Source organism: Tachysurus fulvidraco, chromosome 2 (assembly GCF_022655615.1).
Source record: "Tachysurus fulvidraco isolate hzauxx_2018 chromosome 2, HZAU_PFXX_2.0, whole genome shotgun sequence".
NCBI lineage: Eukaryota > Metazoa > Chordata > Actinopteri > Siluriformes > Bagridae > Tachysurus > Tachysurus fulvidraco.
The window spans coordinates 7,967,596-7,981,671 of NC_062519.1; the positions used below are offsets into that span (position 1 = coordinate 7,967,596).

The window sequence follows — 14,076 nt, forward strand, 5'->3', positions numbered from 1 at the left end:
ACCTTAACCACTGAGCTACCACAATCCCATACTCTGACAGTCCGGGGATGTAAACTCACAACCTTCCTGACACAACCTTAGAGCAATGACACAAACAAATGACTGACAAAGGAAAGTATCATGGCCTAAATTGACATTCCGTATCGGTCACTTCAATACCTTAAGCACTGTGGTTATTTTATGCTTTCAGTAAGTTACAGATGTCTTTCCCATAGCTCATAATGGAGGAATACATTTCCTGTTCCTAATGAAACACAGCCAGCTGAGCCATCTTTATGACGCTACTGCCATACACTCCTTATAACGAAGTCAATTACATCTTTAATTTTTGCCAAAATAAGGGGTTCAATAGGCTTGCTTAGCATTTACAGTTCAGACACTCATTATGTTTATACACAATCAGTATTCAATATGTACCTAAACAAATTATTTGACCATTTACCAAACAAAACAAAACAAAAAAAACAGATTAGGAACAGGTGAAAAGTTAGATAACTTATATCCCTATTGAGCGTGTTATTTCTTTGCTGTGCTCACTTCATATATATTTTCCTGCACTGTTTCACTCGACTGAACAACCAGTCAGTAAACACTGCCCTCTGACAGCAATTCAACATGCTCAATCAGCCAAAAAGCACAAGAAACGATGCCAGAACTACAGGTGACGGCTTCCATGATGTGTCAGGACCTTTACTTACCGAGTCACCATTACGGGAAAGTCAGTGAAGAATTAAAACTTGCTTCTTAATCAGTCTATTCAAGTCTAATACATGACTTGTTCTTTATGTCATGAATACAAGTTTATACAGAAATAAAGCATTATATATATCATTATCTTCACTTATTTGTCTACTGGACTACATATTTTCTTATGTATTACTTATTACTAAAAGTGTGAAGAACCTAATTTTAATGTAGCATAACATGCACTAGGGCACTGAGTGACACTGTGGGGGGAAAAAAACATGCTCTCGCCATCTTTAGTGCTATAAAGAATGCAGCACACACAGCCATTTTATCTGACACCAAAACGTGACATTTGCTTTCAAGATACTGATTAAGCCTAACTGGAAAGAAAATCAGACTGTCAATGTGACTTCATGGAGCTGTTCTGTTTGTCAGAACAGCTATAAAGAGACTACGTTGAACATTTAAGCTTCGATCTACACAGAAATATCTTAAAAATATGTACTTTACGTAGAGGATTTTATCCTAATTTCCAATATTATAAAGAAATCGTTAAATGTCCTGTATGTTTGTTTAATGTGTGCGATATTTTATGGGTTATGCGACACTTACAGTGGCATAATATAACATTGATTAGCATAATTGTTATAGATTTCCTTGCAGTACACTGGTGTATTGTCACAGCCCAGTATGGTCAGACAAATGTTTGTATACATGCTGTGTACAACTAATCAGAGTTCCTCACACAATACATTACCATAGATGGTAGCAGCAGCAGGATTAAACACACACTTTGTGACTTCAGCACAATGGTGTCAATGAAGTAAAACAGCAGGTTAGAGATCTTTTACCCTTTTCTGATCTGTTATGTGAGATAATCATCTCTGCTGATTTAAAATCTAATGTTAATTGTCTCATATATATATATATTATAATAATAGCAAAATCCAAAGCAGTCATTTACTGCTATGCAACAGAGTTAGTTTGGACTGTTTTTGCGATAACTTCACAGGCATGCTGATAGTTCTGCAGAATCTTCACGATGCTGTCATGACCAGCCTGTAGTGCATCGTTCATGGGAATGTTTCCCCACCTGGACACACAAAAACACAATTATTAGATGATGAGTTATTAACTACTAACATTCAATTAGGTACAAAGTGCATTATGTGAGTTGCACACTTACCCCAATGCAGTGGACAAACTAATCAGCACAAAAGTTAAGCTCTGCTGAACTTTTACCACCTCATGTCTAATCACTCCATTCATTATACAAAGCTCTCTGGTGACTTGAATGACATGAATAAGAATTCAATATTTTTTTTTAATAACTCTCTGACCTGTCCTTCACAAAGGGGTTCACTTTGCATGTTTCTGTTAAAAACCGCACAACCTCCACATGGCCTGGAATAAAAACAAGACAAAAACAATGGAATTATATCATTTACTCTTAGCAACCTATTTAGAAATACAGACATGTAACAGCTATCAGTTATTTGTATACCTTCTGCCGCAGCAACATGAAGCGCTGTACGATGGTCATAGTCCTTCTGGTCCAAATCCATAGATGATAATGCAAACCTGAAAGAAGAGATATACACAATGAAATAGAGAACATGAAGGAATCCAATTCAGTTCAATTACATTTAAGGTAAATTACCTCCTGAGGGCAGAAACATCACCACTATGAGCTGCAAACATCAGGTTGACGACGGACTTGTTCTAAAGATTGTCAGTAAAACACAGAGATGTATATACAGTACATATTTATGTGTGTGTGTGTGTGTGTGTGTGTGTGTGTGTGTGTGTGTGTGTGTGTGTGTGTGTGTGTAAAATACTTTTACAGATTGAGATTTACAAATAAAATAACTTTGTGAAGTTACTATATAAAATAACTTTGTAAAATGACTGTGTGAAGATTACAAAATGATTCAACTACACGTAACACGGTGGTGTTTACTGTATGTCCAGCAGATGAAAAAAGAAATACTAAAAAGAATACTTAAACCATTTTGACTGAAGTGCAAAAAGAAACTTTATGTATGTATTTTTGTTCTAACTGAATTCCCAAAGGATAAACTATGATTATATTGTATAGGTTGGAATTAGATATTAAGTACCATATCTTTACCAAAGACAATAAAAGCAAGATGTTGTAAATGTTGTCATGCTGCACAGATATGCTGTTTTATATATATATATATATATATATATATATATATATATATATATATATATATATATATATATATATATATAATACATACTATATGTGGGCTGAAAAGTGCAAAGTGAAAGCTACATTTTTTTTTTCTTAAAATGATCTCAACACAAACATAAGAGGATTATATATATATATATTTCAGCCCACATATAGTATGTAGTTTCATTAGAGAAGGTCACTAAGACAGAATATGAAGGCTGGCCAAAGATAGCAAGGGGCTACAGCTAAACATACAAAATCCTTCTTTATCATATGAGTGGCTGATAGGCTGGATCAGGTGCATTTTATCAGCTCAGGTTATGGCATTACAGTCTTCTGATTGGCAGGAATTCAATCTAGTTGGTGTCATGACAAAATAAACTGCTGCAACTTGTGCAATTTCAAAGCAGGTCTGAAAAGGTTAATCCTTTTGTTCTATTGGGGTCAAAATAACCCCCAAACAATTTTCCCAAAACAAAATGTTATGCGCTTTTATCCAAGGATGAAGCAAAAAATCCTGAGGCCTCTGAGAAAAGCTTACATGGAGTCCCTGTTCCCAATCCAATATAACAATCTTAAGACATATGTTCTATAGCCTGTATCAAGCTCTGAACCTTTTAAACCACTCAGGGATTGCTGTGCTCTTATATTCAAATACAGCATGATGTATATAACAGAAATAGAAATGATAGAAATAATGAATAATGTTAACAGCTAAACTATTCCCACAATTTATTATTTGCGCTCTCATCTGCTACCAGAATCCTCTTCTCTGTCTAGCAAATATGCAATATGTGCAATGCAATATATATATATATAAATCTAAACACTAAATGGTAAAGCTGTAAAAAGCAGAGCTGCAGCGCCATCTGCTGGACAAGAATCACAATTAAATTCATAAGATTTCATAAAACAAGAACAGCTTTTAATATTTGCTCTCACCCTTTCATCACCAGACTGTCGACGTGGATCCTGTTTCTTAACAAAGTGTCTCAGATTGTCATAATTGTGGAAGTTGAAGTGGGACACCAGTTCCTGAGTACAGAAAATGTTTATGCAGTATATCAAATCTAATGTCTTATGATCTTCAGCTGAAAAAGGGAATATGTTTAATTTCAAATGTTAAATGTTGTAATAACTATAAACTGTGATATTAGACATAAGACATTCAATGATTTCTAACATGCATTTGAAACTTCAAAACAACATCTTTTGTATTTTATCAGATATCATATTGATTATATGCATAATGAATAAAGAGCATATCAATACAGATATATTTATCACTGCAGAACATTCTAAAGTTATGAACCCTACACAGTGAACGTCTAAGGAGAACCACCTATGGTGATGAAAAGCATTTACTTCAGAGGGACTGAAAAATTATAATTTTTGAGGGCAACTAATGGACACTTTGACCCTTTTCATTTTTGCAGTAAAAACATAGATACAAAAAGCTCAAGTGTAAAAAAAAATAATAATAAATCACAGTGCCAGTAAATACTGTACGGTATCTCATTTTCTAAAATGTTTAGTCAATTGAGAAATGTTGGATGTGTCAGTTTTATTGGAACCATTTAGCACTTTAATGGGGCACTTGTAGCACAGTACAGTGTGTTTTACAGTAATACTAACACTGTATGCATCTTTTATCTTTAGGTTTAAAGGGATTAAACTCCTGCATGGTTTTAATAAACCATGCATTTTTTATAGTCCAATTAGAATCTAGATATTTAGTACTTAGTAATTAGGTCTGTTCAATAGTAGTGATTAAACTATAGAGAATAAACTCCATATATGTTTAAAAACTTTTCTCTGCCAGTGTATTTAGTATTATGTATTTAAAAAAATAAACATTTGCATTTGTATACCTCAGCAAATTTATAAAAGCAGGCTAAGTGAACAGAAGCGCCTAAATAAAACTGGTGGCAGAATCAAGTACAGTCCATTTGTTCCGTATTAAATTGTGGTTTGTTTTCTTGTTTGGATCATTCAGAGGCAGAAGGGCATTATTACAAGTATTTAAGAATGGACAGCAGTCTATGTTTAGGAGAATTTTAGCTGACCTGACAGAAGCTGATGCCTCGTACACTGTTCCCCAGTCTGTCCAAAGGTGGTGACCAGCACATGACCCCCATCACATTGGGCACCACTAAGAGCACAGCTCCTGACACCCCTGACTTGGCAGGCAATCCCACCTGACACACAAAAGCAAAGCTCACACATTTATATTTTATATTTTCATTCATCTGCACAACAGAAAATACAGAATAAAAGATTTAAACAATACAACATAGAACACTAATAGAATAAGTTTTAATTATAACAGCAAAATTTTCCTTTTATAATAAACTCTCAAGACCGTTCTGGTCGGATGTTTATGTTCATATCAGTATACACCTACACTTACATGAAAGGCAAAGTAGCCGGAGTAGTCATACATGCCGCATGAGTGCATGAGGCTGAGCGTATTCCTCACAGCCTCAGAGCTCAGTACTCGCTTGCCTGTGATGGGACAGATTCCTCCGTTGGCCAGCGTGGCCGCCATCACACTGCCTGACTCGCATGTCACCTCGATAGAGCACAGCTAAGGGGAAATAAATCAAAGAACTTTCTTACTTATTTTCACCATAAATGTTTTTGCAAAGTAAACCAACATTTTAATACCCATTCCTTACAATTTAGAAGTGTCTATCAACACAAACTGTTAAACTCTCAGACCATAAATAAACTATTATTAATTTGATAAGGAAACATATTAAACTGTTCCACCATTGATCAAACTCTTTAAGTATTTAAATATTTATTGACTCTCTGTTCTCAGATTCTAATGCGACGGTAAATTATTATTTCATTATTCTATGCAGGCACACTTGCACACTTGGCTAAGGCAATTAAGCCTACGATAGGACACAGATAGTGCTAATATAATTTGTAAGACAAATATATCCACTCACCATCCACTTAAATAGGAACATCTATAAGACCCATTTATGTGTTTATCTAATCAGTAAATACTGTGGCAGTAGTGCAAAACATGAAAAATCAAGATACAGGTCAATAGCTTCAGTTAATGTTCAAATCAAACACGAGGAAAATGTGTGATCTCTATGACATTGTGCGGTTTGTATTACTGACATGGTTTTTAGTACTTAATGGACTGTATAGAGCATCTCAGACCACAAGCATTTATAACAAGCATTTATAATAAAGGTGACACAATATGATAACTAAACCTATTGTAAAGACAGTCCTATGTCATTCATATGAATTGATTATAATCATATGATCAACCCATTGGGTTACCTGAAAATGCCAGTCAGTACTGTTCAAACTCTGATAAAGAGGGATTCTATTGATACTAAGCTACGGTCAAGTAGACCAAGAAAGATTTCAACCACTACTGCCAGAAAGAATTGTTCGGGATGCAAAGAAAACCCACAAACATATTTACTTGGAGAAACATACAGGCTGCTCTGGAAAAAAGTGTTGTTGTTGTTGTTGTTTCAACTAGCAACATAATTAGATACTTGAACACAAATGACCTGCATGGTCGAGTTGCCAGGAGAAAGCCATTACTGTGCCCATGCCACAAAAAGACCCGCCTTTAGTACACCAGTATTGTTTGAACATTCAGTATTCACATACAGTATATATACTGGTCGCTCGGCACTGTTTCTGTTACTGTTTATTGTCTTTTGTGTATTGTATTTTTTGTACTTTTTGTATTGTCTTGTAACTTTTTGTCTACACTGTCTTTTGTCCTGCACTGTCTTCTCTGTCTTATTTGTCTTGTCTCTGTCTTGTTTGTCTATTTGCAACAGGTTGCACAGTTGCACTTTATGTGGCTAAGACTACTTACAAGTCCTTAGCCCTGTCTTTGTTGTTTATTTTTATGCAGCACCTTGATCCTGGAGCAATGGCGAAAGTTTGATTTTGACATTGGTGGGGACATAATTTATTTGACATTGGTGGGGACATAATTTATTTGACATTGGTGGGGACAACATTCCCCGTATTTTGTGCATAAAACTGTTGTTATAAGAATACTTTCTTACTCACATACACATAGCCTGCATAATCACGTTGCATATTGCTTCATACAACGGAATATAGCTGCAGCCGACCTCAACACATTAGCGAGAAAGACAAAGCCTATCAAACAGCGACGTGGGTTAGAGAGGCAGGACTCAAAAAAGGCAAAGGCCAATCCTTATTGAGAGTTGATTTACAGAAGCGGGATTTATTGCAGGGGGTAAATCTGTTAACCGTTTGTGTTCCACAAGTTGTGCTATTTTTTACAGAACGCCGTTGTAAAATATTTTCATCTTATTTAATGATTCCTGGATAAATGTTAAATGAAATAAGTAAAAAAGCACAAGACACAGACAGATATCAGTGGTTATGTATAAATATACATAGGCTTGGGCGAATTATTGCTAGGGACAATTGAGTGTTCCCTGGATATTGGTAGGGACATGTCCCTACCGTCCCTACCCAAATCGACGCCCTTGTCCTGGAGAAATGTTGTCTCATTTCGCTATGTACTGCAACAGCTATATACTGTATGGTTGAAATGACAATAAAAGCTTCTTGACTTGACTTGACTTGACTTGACCAGACAGCACCTAGACAAGCCTCACAGCTTCTGAAGCAGTCATTTGGAGTGATGAGACAAGATTGAACTTTATAGTCACAACCATAAACTCTATGTTTGGAAAGGAGTCAACAAGGCCTTAGGTGAAAAGTACACCATCCCCACTGTAAAGCATGGTTGTGGATCTCATGTTTTTTTGGCTCTAGTGGCTGATGGAAGTTAGTAAAAATTGATGGCAATGAATAAATGCAGCATGTTATCAGAAGATACTGGCAGACAATTTGAATTTTACAGCAGGAAAGATGCACATGGGAGGCTCTTGGATGTTCCAACATGACATCGATCCAAAGCACAGGCAAGCTTGGCCCTCCAATGGCTGCGGTAGAAAAAGATGAATTTTCTGGAGGCCATCACAGTCTCCTGTCCTCAATATCACTGAGCCACATGGGGAGATCTCAAACGTGCAAGGCAGCCTAGAAATTCACAGGAACTGGAGGCATTTTAGCAAGAAGAATGGGCAGCTATACCACCCGAGAGAATTAAGGACCTCAGGCACAAAAGACTGCATGCCATCATTTATGCTAAAGGACGCAATACACGATATAAGAGCTAATGGTACACAGACTTTTGAAAACGGATTATTTCCTTAATTTCTTTTTTGTTATATTTTGTTTGATGATTGCGCCATTCTGTTATGCCTTACATATTAAGTCCTATTAGAAATAATATTCATTTGTTTTGCCTTCTCACTCATGTTTTCTTTAAAAAATAAAAAAAAAGTACAAATTTTGCAAAATTCTCCCAAGTTATGCAAACATTTGAGCAAAACTGTAATTGTATTTTGTTATGTTTACCTGAAAGTAAAAGTCTAGGGCATCACTCATATCTGCCCCATGAGGAAAACACTGCAAAACATAAACAGGTAACCAATAATTGTTTTGTTCATTCTGTTGAGAAGTTTAAAAAAAAGTTTGAAATGCAATTACAGAAGAAACCTTTTTCTCTTTCAGGTAGTAGCCTATTGCGTAGTTTCTGTCTCCTGTCTCCTTTTCTGACTGAAACCTACAAACAGAAATTGCTTTACACAAAATCAATGGCAAGAACATAGAGCCAATTAAAGGCAACAATGTACGGTAAATGTTAAGGACTCACGTGGCATTACTGAAGCCCACATATTCCTCGCCTGCCATTTTTTTTACAAAGTCCATCACCTGGAGAGAAAAAAACAGGCTATTTGTTACAAAAATTATTTCACAAAAATAACAATAAGAACACTTTTATATGCAGGCTGTTTGAAACGTTTTCACATTTTATATATATATATATAAAAATTCATAACGGGGAAAAACAATTCACATTCATTCACAGTTAAGGTCCCATATTTTATATTTAATCACCTAAATTACTAACATAGCACATTACATTAACGTTTATATATGAAAGAAGAACACGATTCTGTTTATTTTATTCTTTGATTAACTTTGTACCATTGCCTGCCCACTTTGCTTGGCTAACAGTTTTGAAAATCAATGCATGGTAAAGTTTCTGATTTTTAATTTCATTTTTTTAGTTACACAAACAAACTCGTGTCATACATATATGGAAATGAAACTGACAACGGAGCATTTCTGTTTGACTTAAACTTTGAATTCGGTTATTATTAATAAAAGTACAAGGATTTCCATTTTGTCCTAAGAAAAAAAAGTTATATTACAACCATTACTTATAGTAATGACTTACTTACATAGTCAAATTTTTCTGCTTTGTTGGCCCCAGGCTGAATATATATATAAAAAAAAAACAAAAACAAAAAAACATTTAACACCCTCAAACAGCACAGTATATAAAGAATTAAAAGACAATCATATTTGACCATGAGAGAGTTACAGTGAATCCTGGATGGGTCATTGTAATGTCATCACTCATACTGATATATACTGTATATATATCTCCTTTGCTTATATTCTACTGATGTTAGAAATTGTACTGAGTGGAACAGGAACACATCGATGCCATGTTTTCGATTTTTTTTTTAAACTGGCTTTGACATATTATCAAAGTCTCCCCTTTAATTCATGGGCCAGATGCCCATATTTACATCCCACCAGGTTCGGGTTATCAGTCAGAGCAGAGTCATCTTTGATTGTGGGGTCAGTGACGCACCTTTGTGACGTAAACTAGCTCCAGTCAAAGCATGAAGTATATGTGTTTACCTTGATAAGAGAGCTGATTACAATTGCTCCTGCATTCACCATGGGATTGTGAGGTTTATCTGGAAAAAAAAAAATACCATTTTAAAACCAAACAACAATTCTCAAGCTTTACAAAAACTGACAGGTAACCTTGAACTGCTCACTGGAACCCATGAAGCCCCACAGATTCTTTTGTTTACAGCAGTTGTGTTGGGGTTTTATATATAAAAGATAAATCATACAAAGCAATAATATAACCAAGGAATGAAGTCATAACATGTTCAAACATTATTTCTTTGATTAATCGGAATGAATATGAATGTACAGATTTGTCAAAGAACAAAAAATGTGACTGTGGCAAGGAGCTGAAAGTCTGAATGGAAAATGTGTGTAAGTAATAAGCATATGACAAAAAAACAAAATACAAGTCATAACTGAGTATGCAAAAGAAAAAAAATGCAGTTGCCCCCCCCAAATATATATATATATATATATACGTATATATATATATATATATACGTATATATATACGTATATATATATATATATATATATATACGTATATATATATATATATACGTATATATATACGTATATATATATATATATATATATAAAACATAAAATATAAATATTCCTGATAAATAATAAATTATATTTTTCACTGAATATAAATGGCTAGAAAAAAAAATCTATATCAATGAAATTTGTAGGAATTTGTTTTAAATTGGTAAATGTTTGTCTATGTGTAACAAGAACACACACTGCTCTTCTCAAGGCCACTATGCAGAACAGCTGAGTGTTCAAGGGCTCCCCAAACACAGATAAGTCTTTCTGCCCAAAATTAGAAAAGGCTTGCATGAGAATTATCCTGAATCAAAATTCTGCCCAGATATTTTCCAGGTGAAGGGTCACTAGAAGTAATGCTGGTTATAAGACTACGTGAGGACATATCTGCCCAAAAATACTCATGTACCCAGTACACATAAGACAATAATCATACTCATATACAGAATGTTAAAAGTTCACCGATAGCTTTACTTGAAAGTAATGTTAACTCTATTGTGGAGGAATATTTCATTATTTTTAAAACAGATGTAGTATTGATCTCATGCCCACCACCGTCATCGAGGGAGAGCATGTTGAACTTTAGCCCACTGGGCTCTTTCCCTACATAATGGTGCACGTGATCAGTTCCATGCTCGTGTACAGCAACGGCATATTCCAGTGGCTTCACACATGACTGCAGGCAAAATGGCATCTTGGTGTCACCTGTTGAGTGCCTTTTAAGGAGACACAATTCACAATTCATAAAAAATGACAGATGGGCAATATTTGGCATTCAGCAATAGTGGTTCAACAAATAATTTTTAGTGGAATAACAAATTCTACTTTTTACCTCTGACCATCAACTGTGCACAGTGAAATTCCCCAAAGACTGGGACTGAACTTGGCAAGGTGTGGAATATAGTCTGCTACCTGACAGACAAAAACTTTTATATTTTAATAAATATATATATATATATATATATATATTTCGTACAGAAATACATGATTTTATGAGGAATATAATTACTCACTTGACCTTCGTGCTGCTGTTTAGCTCTGTTATAGATCTGATTTATGATACTAACAAATGCCTCAAACTCGGGAATGATAAATTTCTTTCGGAAAGCTTGGGAGAGCAAGACAATGTTTCCACCGACACACCTGATAAAGAGTCCAAAGAGTTATGAGTTGAGTTGGTTTAGTTAGAACTTATATATCAACGTTGGCAATGTTTTATATACTATGATTAAAATAGCTATAAAATAAATTGATAGACTGGATAGTCTAGTAGAGTCTATCTTGTCTGGACAACAGTCTGACATTTGAGGTGTTATTCATATTACCAGAAACAGTTAAACTGGACATTTGAACACACAAAAGATGGTGAGAATTCTAGAGTCTATCTTGTCTGGACAACAGTCTGACATTTGAGGTGTTATTCATATTACCAGAAACAGTTAAACTGGACATTTGAACACACAAAAGATGGTGAGAATTCTAGAGTCTATCTTGTCTGGACAACAGTCTGACATTTGAGGTGTTATTCATATTACCAGAAACAGTTAAACTGGACATTCGTTTCCATTTAAATCTTTTATAGCACAGTGTTGTGCTTGTGAACATCTAGCCAATCAGTTGTCAAACAAACAACACCCTTACAAAACAAAAAACAACATTAATCTTATTCCAAATGTATCTTAATATAAACTAATCTTAATTTAGTACCAAATGTCTTTCTGTTAATTCAGTTAAATCACTGATATATATAATTTGATTTTAAGCAAAATTATATAGTTTTATTTATAAAGTATACAACCTCAAAAAATGTTTTTTAAATTGTGTCCTAAAGAAAACATTCAAAATTTAATAGTTAATTTTAATTCTATTCTCTCACACTTGTATATCATAATGCCTCTGTGTGTGTGTGTGTGTGTGTGTGTGTGTGTGTGTGTGTGTGTGTGTGTGTGTGTGTGTGTGTGTGTGTGTGTGTGTGTAGTATTTTGAGTGACACACACACCTGCGAAACAGATTGCGATCCATCATGACATCACCATTAGATTCTCGTACAGCTTGCCGCAGTTTGTCCATACAGTCCCGCAGACGGGGATCAGACGTCAGCAGGCCAGTGCTTTTAATAGCCTGGAGCACAATTAAAACAGGATTTGTACAGCTCTGATGGCACTATACAAAATTCTTTAATATACAGATATCTATATCAGATTTGATTTTATTGTTTGCATTCTGTTATGATTTAGTCTTGAATTAACAGCTACAAAGGCATATCGTAACTAAGCTCTATTTATGAGACTTTACTCTTTCCACCAAATTAAATGGCCACCATAGGACCACAAGTGAGTACTATATATCGTTAAAAGAAAAAGCAACTTGGTAATAGGTATAATTGATAATAACGGCAATTAACGTAATGGAATATTGAGATGTATTTATTTAAATGGTAGCTGCGTATATAATGCAATACAGAACAAGTTAATGCACTGTATGAATTACTTAAAATTCAAGTTTATTTACTGTATGCAATCATGGACTTTTTAGGTGAGTGATGAATTCTCACCATCTTTTGTGTGTTCAAACGTGTGTGTGTTCAAAGCTGACAGTGTCTATTTAATTATTGACTCACACTTATGAAAAGAGAGATGGGGATCCTATCCTGCCCATCAGTTATGGTGTGGAACAGCAAATCCTCCAGTCCTGAAAAAAGACCTTCCCCTGTCCTACCTCTGAGTAAACACAGATAAAACTTTAATGGCCAAATGATGGTGTTTTTGTATCTGACATTTGCTTCTTTAGTGTGTGCTGGAGCTGTTGTTACATCATTGATACAGATTGTCTAATAAAAAGAAATGTCAGTACCATAAATAGATTATGTATTTATTGCATATCTGCATATTGAATCTTTCAGTGGAGCTAAAATTAAATCTTTAATATGATATAAAATGATTCTTCCCTGGTATCCTAGCTTTAGAATGATCTGATTGAGAAATAGACAAAACTGAAGCATATTATATTTAAGGAAAGATTGTGGCCTTGTATTCAGAACTACAGTACATATAGCAGAAAATGTCAGATATTGACATTATGAACGGTTTTGACAGAATACTGCACATATTTCTGTCAAAAGGTTTAATAAACGTTGAAATAAAAAATGTGAATATTTATGTAACATTGTAAGCGGTTCGAGTTTAATGTGGCTATTGAACAGAATGTTGTGTGTAAACTGTCCTGACTTACCCCTCTGGGGTTTCAGTAGTTGCTCTGTTGAGATAAAGTTTTGAAGCACTGTGACCCAAACACCGGCTCTGTTGTGAGACCTGTCGCGCGCTATCACTGTACAAGCCAAGTGCACCGTTTCTTGTGACATTTTCCGCAATAAACTCCACCATTCTGGCATTAATCCGCCCAAACGTTCTCAAACGGCACATCATCATCATCCAAATCCAAGCAGGAGAAGGTTAAACACAGTTTGTCAACAGTCTACTGTACAGTATGTACTTCTCAAAAGAGTCTCGTGCGGAAGACTAGAGCGCACGTGCGGCACTCAACAGCAACTGTGTAAATATGCACAGCTCTTGTTTCACGTTTATGAATAGACAAATGTTTAAAATTTCCATTTGTAGTAAAGTTTACGTTCTGTTTGATACAGTCTGACTCACCTGCTGTGTAAACGCCTCTCTGTGACGGTCCTGCATGTATGTTTACCCACAAAGTTGTTTGGTTATTGCGTGTGCAGTAATATTCAATCAATACTGTGTCAGGTCAGGTCAGTATGGAGCGATATGCAGTCAGCGGTAACCATTTTAAAGGGACGGGCCTTTTGCAAACAAGCATAG

At 35.1% G+C, this 14,076-nt stretch overlaps 1 protein-coding gene across 2 annotated transcripts; it reads right to left on the reverse strand.

Moving 5' to 3' along the window:
- Nucleotides 1-741: 741 nt before the first annotated feature.
- On the reverse strand, nucleotides 742-14,034 carry gls2b (glutaminase 2b (liver, mitochondrial)). Of its 2 annotated transcripts, XM_047810277.1 has the most exons (19): nucleotides 13,900-14,034; nucleotides 13,478-13,794; nucleotides 12,867-12,966; nucleotides 12,246-12,367; nucleotides 11,260-11,389; nucleotides 11,079-11,158; nucleotides 10,799-10,962; nucleotides 9,701-9,759; nucleotides 9,232-9,264; nucleotides 8,640-8,698; nucleotides 8,483-8,549; nucleotides 8,342-8,392; nucleotides 5,301-5,477; nucleotides 4,957-5,088; nucleotides 3,833-3,925; nucleotides 2,348-2,409; nucleotides 2,192-2,268; nucleotides 2,028-2,091; nucleotides 742-1,780 (listed from the first exon to the last, which is right to left on the reverse strand). In XM_047810277.1, exons 2-19 carry the CDS (start codon nucleotides 13,675-13,677, stop codon nucleotides 1,654-1,656), a joined length of 1,797 nt encoding a protein of 598 aa, XP_047666233.1. In that variant the 5' UTR covers nucleotides 13,678-13,794; nucleotides 13,900-14,034; the 3' UTR covers nucleotides 742-1,653. The 2 variants fall into 2 exon arrangements, with proteins under 2 accessions (XP_047666233.1, XP_047666232.1); XM_047810276.1 differs by having other exon boundaries at nucleotides 13,478-13,995.
- Nucleotides 14,035-14,076: the final 42 nt, after the last annotated feature.

Bases quoted from the DNA above. Each gene is read 5' to 3' on its own strand.
- gls2b (XM_047810277.1), bottom strand. From the start codon at position 13,677: ATGATGATGATGTGCCGTTTGAGAACGTTTGGGCGGATTAATGCCAGA. The intron at 12,967-13,477 runs GTAAGTCAGGAC...GTGTTTACTCAG, and splicing joins ACTACTGAAACCCCAGAGGG to AGGTAGGACAGGGGAAGGTC. The intron at 3,926-4,956 runs GTCAGCTAAAAT...TTCTGTACTCAG, and splicing joins GAGGCATCAGCTTCTGTCAG to GAACTGGTGTCCCACTTCAA.